This window comes from Empidonax traillii, unplaced genomic scaffold, assembly GCF_003031625.1.
Source record: "Empidonax traillii isolate 1590-97213 ecotype Southwest subspecies unplaced genomic scaffold, ASM303162v1 scaffold157:size2224338, whole genome shotgun sequence".
Classification (NCBI taxonomy): Eukaryota; Metazoa; Chordata; class Aves; order Passeriformes; family Tyrannidae; genus Empidonax; species Empidonax traillii.
This window is the reverse complement of record NW_020955350.1, coordinates 1,663,325-1,690,949: the sequence shown is the minus strand read 5'-3', so window position 1 is coordinate 1,690,949 and position 27,625 is coordinate 1,663,325. Positions and strand designations below refer to the sequence as shown.

The 27,625-nt window shown below is 45.6% G+C and overlaps 1 protein-coding gene across 1 annotated transcript in view; it reads right to left on the bottom strand.

Moving 5' to 3' along the window:
- Window positions 1–27,341, bottom strand: part of EXT1 (exostosin glycosyltransferase 1) — a 177,814-nt gene extending 150,473 nt beyond the window's left edge. Inside the window, exon 1 of the mRNA XM_027884900.1 lies at window positions 26,178–27,341. Within this exon, the coding sequence (XP_027740701.1) occupies window positions 26,178–27,124 (947 nt within the window). The 5' untranslated portion in view covers window positions 27,125–27,341. The remainder of the gene's footprint in view (window positions 1–26,177) is intronic.
- Between the last annotated feature and the right edge of the window lie 284 nt (window positions 27,342–27,625).

Below are 27,625 nucleotides of genomic sequence, written 5' to 3'. Positions count from 1 at the left end.
AGTACAGCTTATGCTCCTCCTGCCTTCTGCGCGCTTCTCCATGTGTGCAGGACACCAGTGGCATTTCCCTTCCCTCCTGAAAGGGTCTTGTGGACACCATGTCTCCCTCCCTCCCCAGCTAAAGGTGCAGGGGGTCAGGCAGAGCAGCACACCAGCACCCCCTTCCCTCACCCCTACATGTCTGCAACTGCTGCAACGAGCAGCTGCTGGCTGGTAGACTGGTAGGTGTGTGCAGACAGAAGCTAATTTGGATCCCAGGGAGACAGAACAAGTGCATGTGGAGCACTTGTGGAGCACTCCACTTACCTGTGGAGCAAATCGTGAAATTTTAAGAATGTTTTGAAAAGCCCGATCTCACTGTCATCACAATCCAGCAACACTCCAGGGAGGCTGTGAAGAGAAGAGCTTTGGCCTCTCAAGCCCCAGCCCTCCATCCCCAACCACCACTCAGCACCTGCGTCCAGAACTGAGCATTTCAATTTCCACATCCCAGAAAAGCAATCCAGAAGAGACGCTGGGCAGATGGGATCCCTGCAGTTACAATACCTGCAATGTCACAACTGTGACCACAGGCCTCAGGAACTAATTTGAAAAGCAGGAGTTTTCAAACTCTCCCTGGATCAAATTGAGTTCGGTTTCAGAAACACAGAAACCAAAGGAAGAGGGTTTGCAGGAGGCTTTGGAGAACAAAGAATTGTGTCTGGTCCACTGAGATGAGGGTGAAGGAGAAGCCTCTTGCCTCCAAGCCTTTCTTGTACCATCAGACAAATATTTTTTAATCACTCAGTCCCACCCTAAGACCTGGCACACAAACCAATCTGGGACATGAGGTTATAACTTGGCTGACTAGAGGCCAAGTTACACCTAGATTAACAACTAGAAAGACATCTACTGATACAATCCCCTGCAGCCAAATGCCTTTGGATGCACAAGGCTCCTCCAAAGAGACAATACACGCAGCATCCTACTCCTGCTCTTACCAGTGTGGGCCACGGTTCAGATTACTACACATGCATTCACTGGTTACAGTGTGCAATTCAGTTTCTCTCAAACCTCAGAAACCCAAATGTGTGATGCAGGATGCTAAAGCATATCATCATAGCACAGGAGGGGTAGGAACACCCTTCTGCACAAAGCGCTTGCTGGGGTTTTCCAACAGATTTGGCCACCTACACATTAACCAGCACCAGCATGTGCTGGGAATCAATTAACTGGTGACCATAGCTCACATAAGCTCAAGAGCTTCACCCCCAAACCTGCATTAAAGATGATACACAGATGGTCACCGAGGGGCCCCGTGTCCTGCTCTCTGCCATGGAGACGCTGCAAAGGTCAGACAAATTCCAACACCCATCCTGCAAACCCACTGGGCCAGTTGGGAAATCCCTCCCCTACAGCAACAGTAGGGCAGTTCTGCATTAGTGACTAAGAAACATTCAAATGTACCCAATCAGACACCACGCACATTTAGCAAAACTAATCCTAATGCCAGAACAGTACCAGGTTTGCCCCATGAGGCTGGGTATCCCGGGCATGCATTCCTATTCCTTCTAGAAAAAAGAAAGAGAGCCTTCCTGGAACACAGACTGTGAATGCACACAAGAAGTGGGCAGCAAGAGACAACACGGACACCAAAATATTACAAGGGGAAAAGTATTAATCAAATTACCAAAAAAGAAGAATCAGACTGCAAATCAGAAGAATGTGTTTCCTTCAGCAAAGAAATAAAACTCTCAGGGGGTGCCTTAGACACTGGATCTGTGTGCACCCTCAGAAGTGGTTCTGCCTTGCAGGTATTCCTCTGTTTCATTTATCTGTTTTGCAGATAAAGAGGGGCCAGCGACTCATGAAGTGTGGGGAATTCATCCCCTGGCGCCCAGGCGAGGCACGGGACAGCCATTGGGACAGCAGTTGCGCTCCAGTGAAGTTCAACTGCAAATCCTCTTGGAAATGGCACCACTCCCTAAGGGCTAAAGAGGAGGGTCAGGGTGAGGAGGAGAAACAGATAAAAAGTGAAGAGAAGGTACAGGTAGGGTGTGCAGAACATGCTGGCTGCTGCCTGGTCTCTGAGGGCAAATAACCACTTTTGTCAAAGCAGAGCAACTGAAAAAAGCATAATAATAACAAAAAGTACTGCTCTTGACATTAAATATTCATGGCAACAGCTACGGTGTGGCTAATGGAAAGTGTCCGTAAAACCTTTAAGAAGTTTGTTAATGCACACAGACTGGCAGAGATCACAGCTCGCTTGGTGCAGATCGGGAGCAATCGAACAAAAATAGTTTGTCCCTTTTCAAACTAGCACTAAAAAGGTATCCATTTATTGCACCAAAACCACTGAAGGCACCAGGAAGGGTCATAAACACTCATTAACACTATTTCTGGTAGCTGCCTCCCAGCTGCACAGCCATTAAAACCTCCCCTTACCTGATACCAGATTTCAGTTGTTGGCAGAGAGGAGGCTCCCAGGCCCAAGAACAGTGTTCCACAATTGCAGCGCCACCTTCCCCTTTCCCATGCTAAGAGGTAAGGACCAAAATCCACATAGCCCAGTAATCTCCACCCTGCAGTGAGGCTCTGACATAAGTTAGTGCACAAAACCTCTCTACGGAAACACCATGCAGGCCACTCGTCTTTGTTATTTCCATTTTGTAACAAAGCCACATACAGACTTCAATGTCCCTGTGCTTTTAGGAGAGAGAGAGAAACATCTGATACTCCAAAACCAGCACAACCGCAATTTGCCAAAATACCCAGTTCTCTTCCTTGCCCTTATCCTCAAAATAAATCAGTTATCCCAAACTGACAGTTGCAAACTCTGACTTTTGCAGTTTCCATCACTGTTTTGTTCTGAAGAGCAATGAGGTTCAACTTCCCAACCCCACTCCAGGCCATGCAGGGGAACACGGGGGTTTTCTGGGCACAGCAGGAGCTGAAGCAGTGCCAGTCAAATGCCAGTTTCTCCCATCACACACCCAACCTGGTCCCGCAGCAGCACAGATAGAGAGAGTGGGTATTTCCAGACAACTTGGTCTTAGGAACACAGGAGAGCACCATTTAAAACCACTTCCGGCTATTTTAATGGAGAGGTCCTGCAGGATCGCATCAGTTGGAACAGAAAGCACCAGTTCTGACACTGCATGCTGACTCTTGCCTCTCCTTCTTTCCAGCAGAAGGGCAGATGCATCCAACAACAGCAGCTTTCTATTAGCTCCACCTCATACCATCTACACATCCACGAGCTCCAGCACAACAGCATTTAGAGTTCTGACATCCCCCTTCCAGCCACTAATTCCATGCAAATAACAATCACAGAGCCCTATCACCAGTCCAGACACAAAAGAAATTAAAACTCTGTCACATTTATGCAATAAATACTAACTACAAGGGTAACTTCAAGGCCGCCAGGTAAGTGCTGCCTGCAGAAGGTCACTAGGCACACCTCTTACAGCCCAGAGGTCACAGAGACAAGCATGCCCAGGTGTTTTAAATGTATCATGTAAGACTTTAAGTATAAAAAGTTGTACAGATTTCTCTTACTCCCTGTTGGCCAATAATTTTAGTCCATGTGCTGCTCCTGCTGCATCAGCACTGGTCTTTTAACGCTACTGCTAATGGTGAAGATGTAGACACCAGTTGCTTTGTTTTACTCTGGAGTTCAGAAAGCACTGTGCCCACATAAAATTGTTTGCAGTGCAAGAGTAGGTCACATTAGGAACCAACATATTAGTCATATTAATAATTTTTTGACAAGGATTTGAAAGCACAGGAATCTGTCACTTCCATTGCTTGGTTCCATTAATCTTTACCAGTTTATTTATCTCCTACGGCTTGCTCAGCTTTCCAACCACTCATATAAAAAGGTTTCCACTCTTTTACTTTTTAATTAAAAACAGAGTGGAAAAAAATATTGTGATTCCCTCTCAAGACACAGAAAAATAGATGTGTAATGGAATAGAGGTCACCAACACAGGCAAACACTTCCTAGAAAGCCAACAACTGTTAATGGGCCTTTTTAGGCTAATATCCATGATATTCCTTGGCTTAATTTTACATAGAAAAGGTCACCATCCAGCACATTCTCCTCCTGCGTATTATTAACCCTCCATATTCTGCAGGTCCAAACACTAGACTCTCACTGTGACAGAGCTTCCCAAGATGTCTTCTGCGAATGCCAAAATCTCTTGTGGAGCATGAGCACTGGATAAACCCTGCCCTGCACAGAAAGGGGCAAAGGATCTTGGGTCAGGTTGTGCTGCTCTCCCCACTGCTCTGGATAGGTCTGACAAATTCATCTATCAAACAGTTAGGAACAAAGCCTGCAAAATCCACCAAGTTTCATGTGCTGAGTCGTCTGCGGTGCCTGTGCTCTGTAAGACCAACTATTTAACCTCTGATGCTTTGATTTTCACAGCTAACATATGTGGTGCACGTTATTTTAGAGTTTGCAGTGGCCTAATAGTAAAGATGATAAAAAGCAAAGAAAGAAGGGCAAGTTGGTGAGATGATGACCAGCAAAACAGAGGAAGTCAGTGTGTGCAATTCTGTATAAAATGTGTGTGTGCACATGTGCGGGCGTGTAAATGAAAACCATGATCTATGTATCAGTTCTGAACCAGCAAAGAAACACTTAAATCTCACATACCTCATAACAGAGAAACATTTGGACGACACCATATGTAACATGCTCCACTGACTCAGAGTATTTCCCTTCCCACAGAGGACATGGTTTTGCAAATTTAACTGTGGTGCAAAAAATTTCAGTTTTCAGTTTTTTAATAATATCCATTTGGCTTCCCAAAGCAATGCCGAAGACAAGCTGAGCAAGTCATACCAGATGAACACGCAGCTTTATGCTGGTATTATGTCAAAATGTACCCCACACTCATTTCCCGTGGGCTCCCAGTGACCATCTGACCACTCATTTCCCTCCTGGTTCATTTTTAGATTAATTCCCAACAAAAATCTCAAACTACAAATGTACTTGCACGCATTTTCTGTACACAGTGCATTTTACTGTACTTAAATATGGGGAGAAAAGACAGATTGAGTGAACTATTCAAAGCCACAAAGACAGCACAGGAGAATTTGTATTCAAGACCTTCCCGGATTCAAGTTCAGCATATTAGATCATTCCTTCCTGCAATAGCATTTTTCTTTATCTACACTTTGCCACAACAAGTCAAATTCATCCAGAGACAAAAAGCATCAGAGATGCCATTATCCACAACAGACTTACATCAGGGATGAACATGACTGCAGAACCCAGAGGAAAAAAAAGTGCTGAAAATAAGATATTAAGAGCCAAATTAATTGGTGACATAAGCAGGTACAAGTGAAATGGAGTAGCTTATGCCTGCAATGAATATAACCGTAAGCATTTAGCAGGTTCTTCCTCGAGTCTTTGTTTAAACAAATCTGAATTTATTAGTCTGCTGCTGAATAAATATGATAAACTCTTATTGAAATTATCCTCTGGTGAGCAGCAATAAATACTAGGCAATATTCTTTCAAGTGATCCATTATTTTAAACTGGCTAAGAGCAACTCCAGGTTTTCTGCATGCACAGAGAAAAGTTATCTTCAATACAATAACTGAGTGTAAAATAGCATGCTGCTTTGAGTTTGGGAAGGCACTTGGAAACATTCCCAAGTTCAGCACCAAACCAAGGAACTCAAGACACCCTGTCTCCATGGAGTTCATACAATAACAATACAGAACATTTCCATACATAATTTACAAACTACTATGAAATGCTAGAGGTCAAAATTTCCAGGGCATAATGTAACAGGGAAAACGTGCATGGCATGTTGGATCAGCTTTTCTGATACTACAAAAAAACTGGAGCAAGGACACAGGTAGCATCTGTAATTAGGAAGAAAAAAAAATCACTTTTGTCAGATGTGGCACCCAAAAACACTTCAGAGTTTATTTCATTAACAAGTACTTAGACACACACATAGGCCTCATAAATGAAAGAGGGGGAGAAAAGTCATGTATAAAGCATCTTATTTGTGCTTTGTTATCCAACTACACACCCAGAGCCACCTCAGCACTTCCCAGTGACCTCCAAATGTGATGTTCAACAAACCTTGGTGTTGTGAGACACCTTCAGCACTGCATTTTGACATCCTTTGGATATTCCATTCTCTGGAAGCTGAGGCTCAGGCAGCTGCTTGACCTGATGCCCCGCACAGGGACTGAAAGCAGGTAGTGCCCCATCTTCTACATCTTCCCTCCAAAGTTACCACTTATGGCAAAGCTTCAACCACCATTAAACCCTCAGTGCAGCCACTCTGAATGGTACACTGAGGAATTCCTCCAAACAGGTGACAAAAGCACCTCCTATTGCAGCACTGCCTCCACTACCCTGCCTTCATCCCCCTTCCCACGGAGCAGCAAAGTGTCTCAAATACCACTGCAACATCTGCTTCCCAATGCAACTGTGCCTGATTCTTTGTACAAAATAAAAATCAAAACTAAAACACATAAGCATGCAATATAAAATTTGCATAATGCGAGTGAGACAGAAAATAAGACAATTTAACTAAAGTGATTACACAGACATAAACTGTCTGCCAAAGGGACACAAAACAAACATACTCTGTTTAAAAATACATCTCGTACATCACTTTTACCATGTTTAAAAGATAACCACACTCTTTAAACCAGAGTAATTTGCTAAAGTCCAGGGCCCTGCCAGCCCTGGGCTTCCCCCAAGACCTGGCTACAACACCCACAGAGCCTGTGGTGGAGAAGACATCTCCCCCCATCAGTGTGTCCCCTCTGCCTCCATACTGGTTTCACACCAGTTTCAGGTGAGATGGCATCTGATCTAAGTGGATACCTCGGTGTACAGCTGGCTCAGCACAAACCCTACCCCAAATCATCGCACTTTGGTGTTTTGGTTTGGTTTCTAAGGAAATTGGGAGCAATGGAGTGAGTTCACACAAGGTCTGTGCTTTGAAATCACATGCTTGTGGTTCACCATCCAGCACTGTCAGTTCTCAGATCTGGTTTCTCTGTGAATCAAGGTGCCAGACACAAATGCCCTCATACCAAGAAGCTCTCCAGGCCAACATGGAGGTGTTTCAAGCCATGATGAGCATCTCTGCTGCAGGTGTGTTTGTTTCAACTACATGGTTGCCCATGTGGTTTATAATTTATATCTCACATTAAAAATTGAGAGTACCCTTCTTACCTCCTCACCACCCAAACAGTGTAACCCTACTTCTAGCAAATAAAAGAGGAACAGCTGAGAGAGAAGAAAAAGCTGTTCTACTAAATGATGTAGTGCTGCTTTTCAAATTCTTAATTCTCCCCTTCCTTCCACCCTTGGGCTTTCACACATGACATTTATCTCCTTGATAGCTCCTTGAAGCTCATCCTGCTTCTCTTGATAGCCAGGAGTCCCACGCAATACACATCAGCCCTGGCACTGGGGCACCCCAGCAGGGCAGAGGCCATCTCATACACCCAGGCACAGCTCAACCAGAGATCCTTTTCTTTGTGTAATAGAAGGAAGCATAGACTTTCATGCCCTTGATTGTGAGTATACCCTCTACTACAGGGGTATACTTTACTGTTTAAAACAAAACGTGTGTTGTCTTTTTTCAAAGCTATTCCCACTTTAGGGTCATCTTTATTATCTTCCCCTAATTCCAAAAATTACAAGGTCCAGTAGACTAATTCCTAACAAAGACACAGATAAACCGAAATGGATCAGACAACAGCTTCGTTGCACTGCCTGCAGCCACCAGCTCTTTATTTTGGCTTTCCTCTGGCATCACAAAGATGGCACCTTTGTCTATACATTATTTTATCTCAAACACCCTCATGTTACTGCTATTTGCCTGTGAAAACACCAGTAACTGAGAATATCCTCTGCAAAGGGCAGCTGTTGCTTTGATTCAGTCCTTTTGCAGAGAAACCTCCACCAGACAGGAGTGAGTCTGTCCTTTTCTCCACTTTTTTCCAATCCACTCAACAAACTGCACAGAAGCAGCATCTACACGAAGATGTTTTATCAGCAGTACATTGGTCTGACAGCAAACTGCCGAGTTTCCATAAAACCCATCCCAGAAATAGCCGCATTTCAGATGGCTCTGGGAACCAAGGTTTAAAGACAGTCACCGCATCTGTACCAGATCTTTGGAGCCTCTTTTCCTCCTCCCTTACCCCCCACTGGTCCTGTTTTACCTGAGTATATTCACCCAGTAGTTGTAAGGGAAAGCAGACACAAGAGCACACCATTGCCACTAATGAATTGGCTCAGTCATGCCATTAACAGTCCCACTTAACCACACTTAGCATTCCTTTGGCAGTGTCTCCCACCATAACGTAACACCAACCCACCACGCTGCCCCAAGTGAACTGCCAGGGCTCAGTTTACCATGTCGCTTTATTTCCACACCAACCACCCGAAATGCTATCCCACTTGACTCTTACTGCCCTGTAATTAAGCATATAGTCAAGATCAGAGCAGTCAATATCCATCTCAGCTTTTGTGAGCAACCCACAGACATGAGGTCAAATGAAGAAATATCACTACATGGGGATACTTACCAGCAGCATCCTCACTTACAGGCAAACTGGACATTAATCATGAGGTCCAAGATCATGATTTTAGCCTTTTATAGTAGAGAAATTAAGTCAAGATTATACATACAGGTGGCCCTTTAATACTAAGGGAAAAAAAAACAAAACCAGCTTCTGGCTGCATACATAGTTGCCTTGCCTTGTTTACTGCTCTAAGCATTCAGATACAAAAATCTGGTTTCTTCTTCCTCATGCTTTAAATATTTGTCCAGGCCATTCCCAACTTTTCCCTTACAGCATTCCCTAAGAAACAGCTACCCTCCCTATCCTGATACTGCTAAACACTCAGGCTCAGCTATTGATAAAGACCAGAGGGGCAACATGAGAATGGGCAAGGGGATCTGGCAACAGGAGTCTTGAGAAACCTGAGCTTCATTTTATGTTCTGCACTGGCTTCCAGGGAAACCTCAGTGAGCTGCCTGGGGCTGCCACCTCCCAAAATCCAGCACCTGGGGCAACAGTGGCATACAGTACCTCCCATCCCTTTCACCGCCACCTCAGCCTCCTCCTTTGGGCCAACCCAACTGCATGTGGGAAGATGCCATCGTGGTCACTGGTATTTGGGCTGACAGCATGAATGCAATGAGAGCCCAAAGGAATCGCCTCCCACCAAATGTAAATTACAGACACCCAACATTTTATCTCCCCAAGCCACAGTCCCAGGCTTCTGGAATCAGTCCTATGAATACCCCATCCTCTTAGAGTTGGATGGGGAACACATCATATTCCCCAGCACCAGGCCAGGGAAAGGGGGGCAAAATGAGATTTGTGTATGCTGCCTGTTGAGGAGCTGAGATGACTTTTTGTTGTGTACACTGACCTACACCACCAACGTGCTCCTTAATACCAACACGCACCCTGACGATCAGGCAGCCCCAACTCAACCAGTATGAATCATGAGGACACCAACTTCTGACAAAGCAGCCACAGCACGTGGTGTGACATTTACACTGGCCCTGCCTCCCATCTGAGGATACTTGTTTGATCTAACAAAACCAGAACTGCATCCACCTTGTCACAAAGTCTGGAGGCCATAACAACCTCTGTGAAGCATGTCTGAGTGACTTTGGCTTTGGAGACTAATTCCCAACTTATCACCCTGATGTGGTAGTGATGGCTGCTCCATCTGCACTGTTGAGGCATCATGGTCACACCTAAACCCACAGATATGCTTTAATTCAAAAAATCTCCTCTGAATAAGCTTTACTTCTTCCTTGCAGGGGCTGAAAGCAAACTAAATGAGCAGCTTCCCCTTCAAATCTTTCAAGCCTCCCATTCAGCTCTTGTTTTCTGAGAAGCACAGCTGAACTCAAAATCTATCATACCTCCCAGGGCTCCCTCCAGCTGCAGACATTCTGGACCACTCATCCTCCTGATCCTGGAGCAGAGAACCACACAAGGAAGTCCACTGCTTAGGGACCGATTATAGAAGCCCTGAAATCTCCCTTTCCTGCCAGTTCTACTGTCAGCTCCAGCAGGGCCAGGAGATTCTCTACGTGCCCAAGCTCAAAGGAAAAACATGGAATAGTTTGAAGTAGATAGTTTAAGTGTAAGGGAGCAGAGATCTTCAGTGTGTTGTATTGCCTACAAAGAGTCTTCTTACAAGTAACTCAAGCAGCCCAAAGTGAGTTCAAGCCAGCTCTTTTTTTCCTCCCTTTTTCATCCTGCTCCTTTTCACGGGACCATACTCATAACGATGGAGAAGTTTGAGTCAAAAGCATCATCTACATAAAGGTTGCCTAGATACTTTGAAGAGGAGTGCCACAGAATGTGGAAATAACAGGATTTCACTTTACGTGGCATTTAAAAGAAAATGCACCTAAAGCCACTACTCTGCACACAATGGGAAAGAGAACAAATAATGAGCCCATGCCATACATAGCAGGACTGAAGCTAAAGGCTTCAATTCATTTACACTGGAAAAGTAAAACCAAATTATTCCAGAGAAATCAGAAGTCTGAATCAGAACCACCCAAACTTTTAGATACAATTCCATTGCTGTGAATGCAAAGCAATGTTCTGAAGACACTAATGTTTTGGAGACATTAATGAATCAAGGATTATTAAACTTTCCAGGGAGATATCTCTCAACTCTACACATAAGTGAAGCAATATCCCAGACAAAAAAATAAGACAGATGCCTTCCAGACCTCGCATGAAAAAGTGGAACATTATATACTGTGTGGAGATGACAAACACCTCAGAACATCTGACTTGTAGCTGGACTCTGCAGCCTGTGACACACTTGAGACATTTTGCTCACACGTGGCATAAGATTTCAGTGCAAAAGGACGCATTTACACATCAGCCTGCCATGTGGCACCCATCCTCCACTTCTCAGGCTTCTGTTTAAATAGATCAAAGACTTCTGGCCACAGAAAACAATGTAAGATCACATAAGGCAGCCGGGTGCCTCCTAACACCTTCCCTGCTGCTGCTGCTGGCCGTCCGCTGGCTGGGGACTGAGCAGTCACAACAGTGCTGTTAAACAACTAAAGTCAGCAATGTGCAGATTACAGCAGTATCCCCAGATAAGATGAAAGAAAAGCGTATTTCAAGGAAAATGCATTTCAAGGAAATTACTCCAATACAGGGCAGCAGCAGCTTGGCACACTCCTGTGTGCAGGCACTGCTGCTGCCCAGGAAGCAGCATTTGCTGGGGGAGGATCCTCCTGCCCCAGCAGTGGGTCCCTGTGCCCAGGACTGTGTCACTGCATCGCTCTCTTTGAAGAAGGAAAGATGCAGGGAATGAGGCACTTCAAGGAGAGTTTTCTCTGAGACGCTATCATTTGGCAATTTGTTACATGCTCCCAACCCCATTGCTTCTGAGACTCACAGAACAAAAGCAGCTGCTCATCAAGATTCAAAATTACAAGGCTTGCCTTGCAGAGAGAAAGCAATACCCAAGTCATATCTGATTTTGAAAAGGATATAATTCATAAAAAGAAACTGAGTAAAGGTGTATTTCCTCTTCTATCACTTCAATTAATTGTGCAAAGAAGAACAGTGTTGAAACAAACATATTGCAAAGCATGCTGGAGTTGAAGGTGCATTGCAGCTCCACAGGTTTCTCTTTTTTACAAAAAAAGTGGATTCTTGCTTATTATTTGCTTATTACTTATTTGAAGAAAATAAGAAGGCAATAAGTTTAGACTGTGAGTTTTCTAAAAGGATTTGGTTTTCACGCTTTATCTTCAGACAGCCATAAGCCACTCGCGCGTCTCGCTTTACTATCTAATTGGTTTAAATGATCTAGTTTCACTTTTTCACAGAAGAATATGCCGCTAGCATGTAGTGACAGGAAGAGCTTTTTGCAGGGTAAGAGCAAGCCAAAGGGAAGCAAAATGGCATACTGCCCTACAAACAAAGAGCGAGCAGCAAATCTAAGGTGAAATGAGTACAATTAGCTCTTCAAAACTGCTGAATCCTGTGCTGGGAGTCCTGATGACCTAAACTGGAGGTGGGCCAAGCCAGCAACGCTCCACAGAGATGAAGATACACAGCAGTTAACGCCTGGCAGAAGTGCAAAAAGGACCATATCAAGGAATCCTCACATACATCCAAGCACAAAGATGGACCACTGTCCCTCATGCTGCCAAGGACAAGCAACATGCAGAAAGGGCTCAAACCCAACTTTTAGCCTCACAGCTCAGAAATGCTGAATTGTTCATGTAGCCCACAGATTTTCCACCCTCTTACTTTACCAAAGCTTTCAAATAAAACCCATTGTTTGTAAGGAAAAAATGTCCAAAAAGAACAGGAAAAGTCTCTTCTCACCCAGAGAGATCCATCAGTGCTATCCTATGTATGCACTCACAACACCTTACACAACCCACCTTTGCACAACAGGATTTAAAAAACTGTAATAACTGATCCCCTACTAATTTGGAGAGGGGCTAAAACCACACAAAGGCATCTTTATCTTTCAACTAGACCAAAACAAGGCAGGAACAAGCTCATTCCTAGGCTTATAAAACATGCCTTTACAGATAATTATGTTTTATTACTCTTCATTTTATGAGGATTGTGCTATACAAAACAAATACCAGATGCCTATTTGCTGCATTTGGGGGGGAGAAGGAATCTCCGCGAGCACTGCTGTAAGAAGCCCTGCTTTTAATTAAACACAATAAATGCATAAAAATTAATACTGTTGGAAACCAGCAGGTAGGAAGCAAATGGATGAACTATAACTGTTGAACTCTCCCCTCCAAACTCCAGTGGCAAGAGCAGCCACTCACTAGCCTATTGCTCAGGGCTGGCGCTCTCTGAGCAAGGCTCCTTACACAGGTGTTTCCCTGAAAAATTAGTACCACACTTTTCAGATAACCAAAAGTTTAAAGAAAAATGGAGGAGGGGGGGGGAAGACAGCAGGATTGAATGCTACTTTTGTTGAAGAGATATACATGTATTTAGCCAGGAAAATCTGTCAGTAAGAGTCAAGTAGCTTAAAGATGGGGAAAGAGGAAAGAAAAGACAAGGAGGTGTAAAGGGATTTCTGGCCTTTACCTTAAAATAAAGCAACCAACCAAAACAGGATGAATCCTTTAACTGTTAACTTGCCAGACTTACACAACATGTTCCCAAATGGCCTGACAGAGTGTGCAGGACAGGACCCCATGCCTGAGAGGAGGGACATGCATCTGAAACAAGGGTATACAACCAGAGGGAGGCACACAAAGCATGACCAACAACAAGCAAAAATGGGACACAGTTCCTCAATGACAGTAAAATGCAGCCAACTTTCCAGCAACTGTCAAATGTCAGCCATCCACCCCCCCAGAGGCAGTGCTAGGAAATCTATTTCCCATTTTCAATGGTGGTTTCCTTTTTCACTTTAATTGCATTAAGATTCAGTCATGGGGTGACAATAGACACTTCTTACTTAAGGTTGATACCAGCCTTTACAATTTACCATTGTTAATCCAGTTTTCAACATCATGTCTGATCATGCTTTTAAGTTCTGCAAAAGAGACTGAAATTGTGTACACAGAATCTCTCTGCACTGGGGAGCCAACATTTTTTTTTCATTTTAAGAGATATTTTTAAGGCAGGGTGCAGAAACAAATGCAAGGTAAGTAGCAGTGGGATGGTTTTCATGCTTTGCTGCTGATTTTCTGGTTTCCATCTGTTCTAATTATCAAAGCTGAGGATGGGTCTCTTCTATTACCCTCCACCAGCACATATCCTCAACCTACTTCCTAATCAAGTTTGTTTACAAATATTCATTAAATTCCATGCTTTATTGGCCCAGTCATTTAATTGTAAGACCATGGTACCACAAACAGCAATTACAGTAATCAGTGCATTGATTATTGTGAAACACAGTTACCCTGAGACTAAACTTAAATAATAAGAACTATTGCTATAAGCAGTAACTACACCAACAGGGTAACCCAGGATCCCAACACTATCTCTAAATTCTTAGATCTCTACTGTTATAGCCAAACAACACAGACAACTTCACTGTGAATTATTTTACTATGACCTGTGTCAGAGAGAATTTTCATGAAAAATGAAAGAATAAAAAACCTTTTTGCTAGAAAGGGCTATTATTACAGGCTGACAGAAATAGCTAATATAACAAAAGCTGAAAACCTGTTTTCACAGCAATTCACTAATGTTGTGATGCAGAAAGGGAAGAGACAAGCATCCTAATGGCTCCACTGGTTATTTCGTTTCTCAGCAATAGTAACAGAAATGAGTCCTGAGAAAGGTGGCAGGTGCAGAGTGCAATGATTTTTCGACACTTGCAAGGCAAACGGTTAAGACAAGGACCAGGTACCCTTGCACCAACACAGAGCAAGAGTCAATCCAGACCATGGGGTGCTACACCCCCAAGCTCCACAGCAAAGACAAGCCAGGGTCTGAGGAGAAGCAGCAGCTGAGAAAATAGCTAGCCCTATGGTTACCTCCACGTCAAGAGACATGCACAGAGAATTTAGAGATGATTAGGAATCTGGGGCTTCCACTGAGCTGAGGGGGCCTGAAGCCCTCACGCTGCGTGCAGAGCTTGGGGAGCAGCTTGTGTGGCTGAGCAAGGGATACTGCCTGCCCCAGCCACAGGACCTCTTGCCAAGACAGGACATGCTGGGTCTGTGACCATGCAAGACTCAGCCAGGGACAACCAAGCGCTGCTCAGACCTTCCAGTTCTCCTCATCCTGCCCACAGCAACACAGAAACAACATTTACAGGCAGATGGGACAATCAGATGGTGGGTTGCTCTCAGATGAAGGTGAACGATCACCTCCTGCTAATTAACAACTCAGGCACTTGTCTCCTTACATGCCACATCTGCAGAAGCCATCTTCCAAGGAACAAAGCTAAGACTATTACCACCCTCCACAAGGAAATTTTGGGAAGGCCATAGAAGAGCAATCGTATTTGTGTGTGTGAGAGCTCACAAACTAACCCTAGGAATTCTCTTTATGGCAGGGGGGTCATTTACAAGGAGAGATGAGAACAGCAGGCACTCACACCCCCCTCCTTTGATGTGTCACCCACCTGCCTTCAGACAGCCCCAGCCGCTTGCGCGCTTTGATTACCAGAGCCTTCCCCGCCACCGCTTCCCTCAGATGCTTTAATCTTGCCACAACAACAGCGATGTGAAAAGAAAGGGGGAGAGGGAAGAGGGTGAGAAAGAGAAATAAAAAGAGAGAAAAGAGATTTGGGTCTGGAAAAATCAACTTGATGGAGGAATCTGGAAAGAACTGACTTGCTGTCAGGCAGAGATGAAAGCATCAGAAATAAGGGATGTGTTGCGTGCTTATTAAAATGGTGGCATGATTCTCATACTGGAAAGCACATCTTTGACACCTGCTTGAAATCACTCCCATGAAAGAGCCACCCAACAATCTAGGATGGCTAAATTTAGCAACATTTTTATCTTTTGTCGAATATTCATAAAAGCTTCTCAAGACACACGTCTAATCCAAAACTATAACAAGAAGTATTTCAAAATCCTGCATAAAATGATCCATGGGTCAGACTGATCATCAAGCCTGAAGCGATGCCAAACAGTGAAGAGAATCAGCTTGAATTAAAACTTGCAGAACTGTAGTAAAAACAAGTGGGCAGGGAAGGGAGATGAAGAGCAGTTATGAAAATGCATGATTGCCTGAAATATTTCCCCATCTTCAAAAAGTGTCGCCTTGAAATTCGTACCTGCTTCATTCACCTTGCTGCTATCAGATTTTTTTATTACTCTCTCTTTTGAGGATTTGTCTGGCACTTAGTATGCAGGAACAGTGCACAGGAATAGATCCTGCTGCCATAGATAATGCAGTTCTAAGGGAAACCCATCAATTGTTAATGGCCATGCAAATTGTTGAAACTAGAGAGTTATTCACAGTTATCTCGCTGTGATTTGGTAAGTGTCCATGCCTGATGTGATCACTCACTTGATATATTATTCCATTACAATTCAAGTAGTAGCCTTAGCTTTTGGTTTTAGGGGAAAAAAAGCACGAGGGAGTGTAGGAGGGTGAAGGGATGTTATTTGTTTTAAATTATTTCAAACAGTCATACATACCTCCTTATGCAAAGTATGACAAATCCCTCCCTGAGATTTGCCTTATTGAAACATTTAAATTTCTCCAATCAGGAACTAAAGGAGTTTACCATGAAACTTCAGACCCTTACCTTACAAAGCACTTTCTTATGTTTCAACAATACACACAGTGGCCCTGGATCTTCCAGCTGCAGGTCACATCACTTTATAATTTTCTGATCATCTGCTTATGCAAAAATTTGCTGACACTTAATAAGTTTTAGGCGTCTCCTCAAATCCATAATGCATTCAGTCTCTCGCAGCAGCAACTTACTGATCATTAATTTTCAGCTTTATTGCAGCTCCAGCATATCAGATGCCTTTTTTTTTTTTTTTTTTTTTTTTTTTTTTTTTTTTTTTTTTTTTTTTTTTTTTTTTTTTTTTTTTTTTTTTTGCATCTTGTCTGAGATTTATTAGTTTTAGCATAGTGTACTTTGTTTTTTTTATTTTGTTTGCTCATTTTTAAACAGCCCTGAAGGGGAAATGTTACTCTTCTTTATAAAATAATTCTGAAATCACACTATTAACAAGTAAATCCTATAATTATGTTTCCCATTAGGATTAGATAAATTACATTTCATTAAAAGAAAAATCTGCTAGCACCCAGCACAATGGTTGGTGGCAAATTCAGAAGATGAAACATTCATGTGTTTATCTTCCTGAAACAGCTGATTGAGTCTATAAACCAACACACCCAAACAAGCCTTCAAAGATATAAACTGAGACATTATAAACAAAAATTTGCCCCTCCCTTCAGACAAAGATTCTGATTTTTAGAAGCAGTCTCTGATTTTATTCTTGCAGACTACAACTATAGTTTTGATGAGCATTCTGGTACTAAAACACTGAACTACCTGACTGCATCAGGAATTCCAATATTGTGATAAAATGTCTGCAATTATTTGCAAGGCAAAAAACAGTATCAGAAGGCAAGATCTTCTAGGAGAATGAAGAAAAACAGGATTCCTAACCAACACTGCCACGATTCCCTGTCTCCACAGCACTGCTGTTGATCAGGTGATGTTCTCCATCAGACTGAGGGCTGCAGGGGTCAAAACGCACACTGCAGCTCTAGGAAACTATTTATACCATGCTCTGTTTCACAGCCTTGGAGAACTAATTATTAACAGGACAGGGTCCCCCCTGTACATTTGGCAAACACTATGGCATGCATTTTTCCTTTAGGAATCTGCTCCTACACGCAGGCCGTCAGTACCACGCTCTCAATTTTGTTTAGGAGCTGAAGAATGATTGATCTTATTGATTTGTGTCAACGGTCTGACATGGCCGTATCGACCGGCAGTAATTTTGTAGGAGGAGCTGGGAAGGGAACTGGAGATAGCAGTCTCTGTAGCACGCCATCCTGCCCAAAGAGAAAATGTTGTTAGAGATGCTGGTACAGCCATCAATGGGACCACACTGGGACTCGAACCGACACAAGTGAGCGACCAGACATTTCCCACGACCGTGTTTACAGCAAAGCCACTGCTAAACACCCAACTGTATAATTATAATCTATTACAATTATGCAAAGAAGTAACATTTCAGAAAGGCCTTCTCATTTCCCATTCTTAGCATTGAATACTTTTGTTTTGCAGCCAATCAACTAAATTAGCCCTAATTCTGTTTCATTCACAAACACAAAGAGGATATTAGAGGGGGAAAAAGTGTGCAAATGGGAAATTCACTTAGGAACCCAGGAGTTATTTTGTTTTCATATATTTCTGGACTAGAAACCATCATGGAGAAAAAAAGTCAACTTACAGCAGAAGAGCTTTACTGAATTTGCTAAGTGCACTGCGAGAGCCCTTGGAGGAGTGACTGGGAATGACAGTGCTGCAGTGTCCGGAAGGGCAGTGGCCTTTGGAAGGAGCTGAGTGAAGCAAGGAGAGTTAAAAGGCTCATATACTAATGTGACCCCATATCCTGACCAGGACAAATGTCAAACCCCAGAAGAGCTTTTGTGGGGATTTCCCCCTTCCAGACACACAGAGAAGAGCTGCTTTATACTGCTTCTGACAACTGCCACCTTTTACGGGATAATCAGTTTAGACCTTCACTCACTGATGCTTCCTGGAACAGGGATACAGGAAACATGAATGAGTAGTATCTCAGTTTTACACAATGCTTTCCCTAAACATTGCAAACACTAAAGTAATACACGAAAATGCTTAGGGAAGGCAAAGTGTTCTTCCCATTTTAAAAGCATATGGAAATGTAACCATGGTGGCCAGCAGCAATCCTGGCTGTCCAAGTACAATTTTGAAACCACGTGTGCTACAGGAAGGAGAAGGCAGGAGGTCCTACAACAGCCCTGCCAGCACTAAACTTCACCCAAGGACTGCAGGAGCACGGAGAAAGCTGTCTCAGTGAAGTAGAAAACGGGAACCTGATTTAGCCAAGACGAACTTCTATTACCTTTCAGAGAACACCCACCTAGCCTCCTGTCTGCATCCTGGCTGAGAAGGCAGCACTACACCACTCGAAAAACTGAGGTTAAATCTAGTGAGAGATCAAGGAAAAGACGAGTGGGAAAAACACAAGATGTTTAAAGAAAATGGCATCTTTTTTCTCCTGTTATTAAGGAGGCCTAACCCTCCTGACTGGCTTACAGTTATGTTTTCTTATTCTTAAAAATGATAGTATTTTAAGAAGTTAGATTGAATTTGGAAAGCCATCAGCCTGGCAGCACTCATGCCAGTTCTTACACAGCAAAGCAGTAAGGCACAACATTTTGTTGAGATAATCTCTGTATTTCTTAAACCATTACTTCCCTCTTGTCATGTGAAAACCTCCTCTCTTTTGTTGTCATTTGGAATTCATTTCCTTAACTTGTTTCTTCCGCACCACTGCAGTGCACTGATCTCCAATCTCTCAGCCTCTAAACACCCTCCCAGGTTTTGTGGTGCCCATGCTACAATATCAGGACAGTTTCTTCCAATGCACAGCTGACAACTGTTATAATTCATAATTTGCTCTGTAAGTGGAAGAAAGGATTCCCACCATCCTCTGGGTTAGATCTGTAATCACCCCTGTGCACACCTGGTGTCACAGGTACCTCCTGCTTCAGCTCCCTCCTGCTGTGCCTGCTCCAGAGATGTGGGGATGAGTTGGATCAGCATTGCCTAGCATTGATGCTCCAGACAGTTGACTGAGGAGGCTCCTACATTAACGGTAAAACAGTAATGGTACATATCCTGTTTCCTCCTGAAATTTGGATTGAAAAAAGAGCAACACAAAATTAATATAAAAGCACAGCATAGCCAGATGAACAGAGGAAAAGGAACAAATCTACTGCTTTGTGTAAACCACGAGAAGGTTTCGAAATCTATACGTGTCAAAATACTTAGCAATGTGAAAAGCTGCAGAACCTTAAATATAACCTTAAGTTATACTCACACATTCCCACAGGCTAAACTAATCTCCACACAACACAGGACAGGAGTATAAATCTTGCATCATCATCTAGACATAGCCAAGTCCTCGAGAAGTCAGTCACCTCAGCAGCTCAGAACACGGCATTTAACTCCATTCACAGGCTAGACAGTTATCCATGTACCTACTGATTATTTTTCTCTGGTTAAAAAAATAGTTTGTTTACCCAAGACCACAAAACTCTGTGGATTTTCTGACGGAAACCCCTCAGAGAGAAAAAGAAAACAATCACAGATAATACTCCAGAAATCATCAGATTACAGCACATTCTCTTGACTCACATCTGTTGAGTAAATAAGTGCTTCATGTCGACCAGTTTCATTTACTCCCCTCTCCCGTAAGCAGCTGCTGGTTTACTTTCCAGTGGGCTGTTCCAGGGCTGTATGTGGGGCAAAAGGATTATTTCCAGCAGAGTCAAACCAGTAGTCTTTTCTGATCAGGTTTGTCTTGAGCTGAAACTCCTCTTGTTTAATCCCATCCTCCCAGCAAGATGCACTACTTCAGAGCTGCAGGGATGCAAAGAGGTCCACAGCTGGGAACACCCTCAATGCAGCAGGGAGCAGCAGGAAGGTGCACACAGCCCCCCAAGGAGAATCCCAAATTCAGCCACCCCTCTCCCTTAGGAGCAAGTTCAGTGAAGCTTACCTTAGATCAATACAAAACATCCTGCAGAAGTTGGAGTTTTCTCTGTGAGACACCCAGTCATGGAGGGCAAAAAGGCAGGAGCACCGTGGGATGCTCTGCAGCACCTTCTTGCTGAGGGCACCTCGCTGGGGGCACAGAAGGGCTTTGTCTTCCAAGGTAGCTGGAAATGTTACTTTTAGCTCCGTTCTGATCTGGGTTCAACAAGCCCTTCAAACTACTTGTTTCAAGATTAATTCTACTTGAAATTAAAATGATGACTCAGATAATTTTTTTCTTTGGGTTTTATTCTACCATCAAGTGTCCCTTCAGTGATGAGTACTTATCAATAAACTATCCAAGAACAATTTTTCTGGGCAGGAAAAATTAAAGCAGACCCCTCTGGCCATGAAAGCAGAGTTCACCTGCATTCTGCATGCAGAACACACCTGCTGCGGACCAGATCACCGATCTACTGTAATGCTTTGTCACCACAGAGCCTCGTATGAGGTGCTTCATAGAAAGATGCAGAAAGGCCTGGGGCAAGCAATTATAATAATAACTCGTCCCACAAGAAAACTTAATTACTTGAGGTTAGAAGGGCGCCTGGTTTAATATGCCCACGGGCAGGGTGGGCTCCTGTGCCGGGGCTACTTCCACACACCCAGCCACAGTACCGCTCACACTGGGAAACACCCCCATGCACACACACCCACCTGCTCCCACACCCCTACCGAGAGGGAAGAGCCTGGTGCAAACGGTCAGGATGAGGATTGCATGGCTGGCTGTGAGTTCAGGGATGCTCCTGTCCCCCCTGCTCCCAGCTCCTACCAGCGCCCCGCCAGCACTAAATCAGCATCAACGGGCACATAAGGACACTCCGCAATACATACAGAGAGCAAGAGGAGGAAAACAACAGAGCAAGTCCTGTATTTCTCAGATATACATTAATGCTTTGTTATTTACCTGCTTACTGCATTCTGAAATAAACGTATTGTAAACCAGGCAAATTTCCAGTTTCTTGAAAATCGATATTAAAAAGTAGTCTGGTGGTGATAGGTCTCTGCAGGAGCCAAGACACTCTGGGAAAATGCCCAAGCTCCCTCAGTGGTTTTTGAGTTTTATCCAAGCTCCCAAAGCAGCCTGGTGATATACAAGATGCACAGGCTGGTTCCCATTGCAGTTCAGGTGTTCTGAACAACAGCCATCCAGAACCTGGCTGATTTCTCAAACCCATCCTAAATAGCTGCAAATGAGCTGACTTATGAAGGCTTTTACATGATTCAAAAAATAATCCAGTGAGTGATGAAGTGTAGCATTTACATTTGTATTTTAATACAATACACAGAAGCTCAGTATGTTGAAAATACAAGAATTTCGCCTTTGTTTGAAACATGCACATACACGCGTATGCAGCACCCAGATTATCATCACATGCTGGGCGGGCAAGCCTAAGCCTTACTTCACATTCTTCTGCCGGTCTCGTGAATGGCAAACTCATCCCTCGTGTCTACATCTAACACTTCTCCTTTTTCAATACGTGTATTTTATTCCTGGTGGGAAGGAAATGAAACTAAAACTTGCAACTCTTCCCATTCTGTGCCTATTGCTCGACTGTGACCTTTATTCAGGATTTTCAAGGGTGGGAGGTTCAGGGGTGATTGGCACACGTTCCACCAGCAGAGTGCACACCAGGTACCCGATACCAGGCATCAATGAAAACGTTCAGCTGGATATATTCACTGGTAAAAGTACATATATGACCCTGACTAGTGCTATCATGTACCCTGCAGAGATGGCTCACAGGTACAAGCAAACAGTGTGCTGCTGCTCTCTCTCTCTTCTGTCAGCACCCAGCAGTCCCAAGCAGATCTCTGAGCAGCAACTTCCATAGGCTCCTCCAGCACATGCCTCCAACCTCCTCTGGCAAAACTAGTCCCAACTCATGAGGGTCTGTGCGTTTCGCTTGCCTTTCTCAGTTTAGTCATGATCATCCAGGCTTTTTGAGCACTGACTAGTCAAAAAACTTAAGTCTGTAACAAACACCTCACTATACTATTTGTCCTCCACCCCAGTTCATGTCTTTCCAAAAAGACATTTTTTCCTCACTTCCCCTTTTCCATTTTAATCTCTTCAATCCCATTCATTTTTTCCCCTTTCTTTCATTATCATCATTAACTTCAGCTATCCTCCATGGATGAGGAAAAAGTCTCCTTGAATGAGCTTCTGAAGAGACCTCATGTTTTTGGATACCATCACCACTACCCTCTCCATCTTCCAAGGGCAGAGTTGCTGTAGATCAGAGAATATGCCCCCACCATCACCTACTTTCCTAGAAAGATCCTCATTTTGGTGCAAATATTTTCTCTGCATCTGGCTTTACTAGAACATTGCATTCCTCCATTTCTTTCAGTATTCGTAGTCATTTATATTACCTTCCAAAAAGTAATTATTTGGAACCAGTTAAGCCTGTATATGAATTCTGCCTTTGTTTAAAACACATTGTACATATGTATATATTTAGACTGTCATTAAATATTTAGGAGGCTGTCTTCAAACTTCAGCAGCAGCAGTGTTTATTCGCTTAACCCTTTGTGAAACTGAAAGCTTGAGGCTGAAATCCTATTGTGGAGGAATTCAGAAAGCCCAGCTGCCCTAGTGCTGGGTGACAAAGGCCAACTCTGCCAACCAAGGACACTGTAAAGTAACCAGAGGTTTTCTTTGTTTTCCTTTATATCCTGTTTGCTAGTAGTCTAATCATGATAATGTAATTCATTTTAGTCTGCATTAACTTTATCTGTTGAGATGCATAACTAGGATGCAAATTAATTAGCTGTGACATACAGATGGATCTTTCAATACAATTCACAGAGTCAAATACACACATGCCCAGCCCTCCTTCCCCCAAGTGAAGTAAGACATTCTACAAGTTCTTCCACAGGTCAAGAAGTCACCTTTGTTGGTATTTTCAACCTCCTAGAGAGGAAACACCACATCCTGCAGACAGGTCAACCTCATGCAAACGCAACACCAAATATGTCATAGATGAAATCCCATCACAAATAACTTGCAATGTGCGCTGGCCTCAAGCTTAACACAACATAACGCCACCACCCTGCTGACACGAGGTTAGCATGTTTTAAAATCTAGCCACCTATATTACCTGACTTGGCAAGGCCTCCAGAGGAAATCATTCGTATTTCACCCCAGCAAGGACTAGTATCTCAGGGCCAGTTCCCCATAGTCAGGGCACCCACACTCCTGTCCTTCATGTGAAGTGAAATAGTGTTAAGGATCACAGCAGAGGATGGGAAAATCGGCACAGAAAACCACAGTATGCAACTCCCAACTCTATATGGATATGCAAATACATGTATCCTGAAGAGTATGTTTTTTCTTCTTTTTGATTAAAACCTTGAGGATGTATTGTTGTATCCAAGCCCAAAACGCCTCACAAGAACCTCTCTGTGTGCAGTTTTCAAGGCCCAGACATATTTAGAGACATTTCTTTCCCGAGCAACTACAACCTCGTTGATTATCAGATGCTGCTTTAGGTAGGATGAACAACGGAATCCCTCCTACACCTTTCACACCTGGGTTACAGATTAGCACAAAAGCATTTCAACTGCCTGGCTGCATTATGCTACCCTGGGGATGTGACCCTGTCACATTTTATAAAGGGAGGGGAGCACCAGGCATGGTCCCTATTTGCACAGAGGAGCCAGAGGACACAGGCCACGGCAGGACGTGGTGCTGGGAGATCAGCAGATGGCATACTTTGCTGTGCATTGGCACCAAAGCAGGAGAGTGAAGGGGCAGCAGCACGCTCTGGCAGGTGCACTCGCTCCGGTAAGATGCTGGGTCAAAGAGCTTCAGCATTTGCAGTTGTTCAGCAGAGCAAAGCCCATTCACCTCAGCAGCTCGACCACAGATTCAGCCTGCCTCGGTTGCTGAAGTAATCTTGTCTTCTTGTCAACATCATTTTTTAGTTCCTGTCTCTTAACAGCAGTATTGCAACAAATGTTGAAGCCCCTCCACCACCACCTCAGATACGGCTGTACACTTTTTGTGTGAATAGCACAGCGTACCACTTGGGTGCATGCTATCGTATCCCCTGAGGGTTGTTATGTACACCTCTCACAACAAAATAAGTGGCAAAGACACTTTGGGAGGAGCAGAACTCATGGGGAGAGGTCTATTTTTTATTAGACCAAATGGCACAGCTGCAAAAAAATTGACTCACGTCAAACCACAGGCGGGTATGTTTGCTTTTATGACAATTTGACAGCACACATGCTATACTGTGCAGCAAACCAGGACTTCTCCCATCTCTAAATTAGCTCCAACGCTGAGATCTAAAATCCAAAAACCAGCATAGCCTGCAAGGCTGCAATTGTCAGATCTCCCTTTTTCGCCACAAAAAAATATTCCCCGAAGGAGATCACAAACCAAAGGGACTCCTGGGTGACAAATCACGACCTTAGCTTAGTATCTCTACTGATCACCCGTCACTGCCGCTGCAGCGCTTCCACGTGTGCCTCATTTCACCATTCGCCCATCAGTTTCCTGAAAGTGAATGGGATTAAAAGTCCACTGAGTGTTTGCACTGCTGTTTCCTCCCCCTCTGCAGCAGAATTACAGTAACCAAAAGGTGACTAGAGTTCACCCAGGCACGCACAGGCTTCCCGGCTTTACAGTGCTGACCTTCCCCATCTCTCCCAAACCCCTGGGGACTGTTTCAGTGCAGAAACAGGCAGCCAGTCGGAAATTTTCATCAGTATTAATGCCAACGTAGTTTCTTCCCAAATGCTCTCCAGAAGTATTTTTCCACCCACGTTCCCCTGTGCACCACAAAACCTTCCAGCCGTTGGCAGCTTCGGGTGCAGCTCCACTGCTGTACAACCCAGTGCTGTACAGCTGGTCTGTTTTAATTCAGTGTCTAACTCCTGATACCCAAGAAACGTTCTCATGTGAAAAACTTCATATATAGGCAGCTACTCGGCAGCAAGCATAGTGGTGGTCGGCATTTAAATGAACTAATCAGTTGCAAACGGCTTAGTCAGCATCGCAGTCCTGGAGGTAATTCCCAGGAAGCGATTTTCCCAGCAGCTATATATACAAACCTGAAAAGCAGACTGGAATACAAGGGCAGCAGCACAGAGAGACAAAATCTGGCTACACTGTAACGTTACTAACGAATAAAAATAAAAGTCGGGGAAAGTCAAGGAACCCAGCAAGCACACGATGTGCTCGCATCACCGGTGTATCCTCTCACATGTAAAAGACAGAAACTCGGACACAGGACGCGAACACAGTCAGCATTCCTTTTTCCTCATTTCTTTACTGATGCTGTGCTGGTTTGAACTGAGGGGAAAAATACGGCTAGGCAAGTTCCTGGCTTGTCTGTGGAGATACACAACACCGGCCAGACGCCGGGCAGCGCCTTTTGGAGAAAGCATCCCAGCCATCGCCCTCAGCAAGCAACCCTCTGCGGGAGCCAGGGTCACACGCGACCTGGAGAGGGCTGAGGAGTCGTACAAACTTTGTCTCAGGGAAGGGAGGGCACAGGGCATCTAAGAGGCGCTGGGGACACAAGGGGCAGTGCCAAGTGCCAGCGCATCCTCCGGCAGCATCTCTGCCGCTGACCACGTTAGGAAAGCCAGCGAGCTGCGGATGCAGGTCATCAGTCCCCCGGCAAGCAACGCTACGGCTGCAGGACACCGCATCGCCCTTCAAAGCCTTCCCACCGGCTTCCCCGGCCAAGGCACTACCGAGCCAGCCGGCAGCCTCACGGGAGACGGGGGAAGCCACCGACCTGCTCAAAGGAAAGCTGGAGGCTTTCCTCTGGCCACTGAATGCGCATCGGCACACATCTGCACACATCTGCCCAGTGGCCGGAGCCGCCTGCAGCGCCGGGCACGCCGGCATGTCCCTGGGGACACAAGCACGGGGAAAGGGACACCGCTCACTTACTTTTCGTATTCGGCGTTGTCTCGATCGCAGCGCGAATCCTTGTGCTTTTGCCAGTCTTTGCCATGCTTGCAGGTGGTCAGGAGGACAACATCCTCTCCGTTATGGACGTGATATAAGGCATTCCTGGTGTCTGACCCTATCCCCGTCAGGTACCTTTTCCCCTTGAATACCAACATGTACTTCCTGAGAGGAGGGATGGTGTTAAACCTCAAAAATCCCTTCTCCCCTCCTGTCCTAGGATGATCCTTAGAAAAGAGTGGGATAGAAACGTCAAAGTTGGGTCTGAAGTTTTCAGTACTGATGCTAGCTTTGGCCAGCATGGCCTGGCCAATGTCAAACCCCACATCCTCGGTGTAGTCGGGCCAGGTGCCGGAGTATAAATTAAAAATCAGGTGGTTTCTGCCGTTGTTCCACAGGTGGAGGCTCTGCACCTTGGAGCGGAGGTTGTGCACGTACTGGGGGGAGAGCTGGTCCCGGTCTAGCGTGTCCAGGCTGAGGACGAAGAGGCAGGCCTGCCCAGGGTCCGAGGTGTAGAAGCGGGAGCCCTCGATAGCGGCCAGGACGTTCTGGTAGCTCTCGGCGATCTTCTCCCCCTTCTGCTGCGGGTACACGTAGACCTTGAAGCCGTTTTTCCGGCACTGGGCGAAGTCGAAGCAGGACTCCATGCGGCAGCGGCGCCCGCGGTAGAGGCCGGCGCTGGCGTCCCGCCGCTGCCGGGGGGAGACGCGCCCGCCACCCTCGGGGCCCGGGCGTTCGGCGGGCGCGAAGGGCCGCAGGGCATCGGGGAAGCGGGGCCAGGGCCGCTCGGCACCACCGGGGCGCGGGCCATGCCGGCTACCGGGCGGCGGGTGCCGGGCCGCTCGCAGCCGCACGCCTCCCAGGTAGAGCAGCAGGGCGAGACAGGTGCCGGCGGAGAGCAGCGTCAGGTAGCGTTTTTTGGCCTGCATGTGTCCGGCGGGGGTCCGGGGGGCTGCGGAGGAAGGCGGGGGCGGCCCGAGCTCGCCGGGCGCCGCTCTCAGCTCCGCTCCGCCATCTTCCCGCCGGCGAGCGCTTCAAACTCTCTTCGCCCACCTCCGCTCGGCGCCGTTCCCCAAGCCGCCGGCCGCGGCCGCGCATGTGGGCGACCGCCGCAACTTTCTCGCCGCCGGTGTCTCAGGGGCGGCGGGCGGCGGCCGGGCGGCGGCCCGGCGGGGCGCCCCGCATGTACTCAGGGCCGGCCCCCCGCGCGGGGCGGGCACCGGGCAGCCCCGCTCCCGCCTTCCCGCCGCTGCCGGCGCTCGGCTCCGCCACGCTCCAGCCCGCCCCTCCCCGCCCCGCCAGCCCAGCCCAGCCCAGCCCAGCCCGGCCCGGCCCAGCCCGGCCCCGCCGGCTCACAGCCCGCGGCCGCCGCGCCGCAGCCTGACGAAGCCCCGCATCGCCCGGAGCCCCCCGCCCGGCCCCGGCGCCAC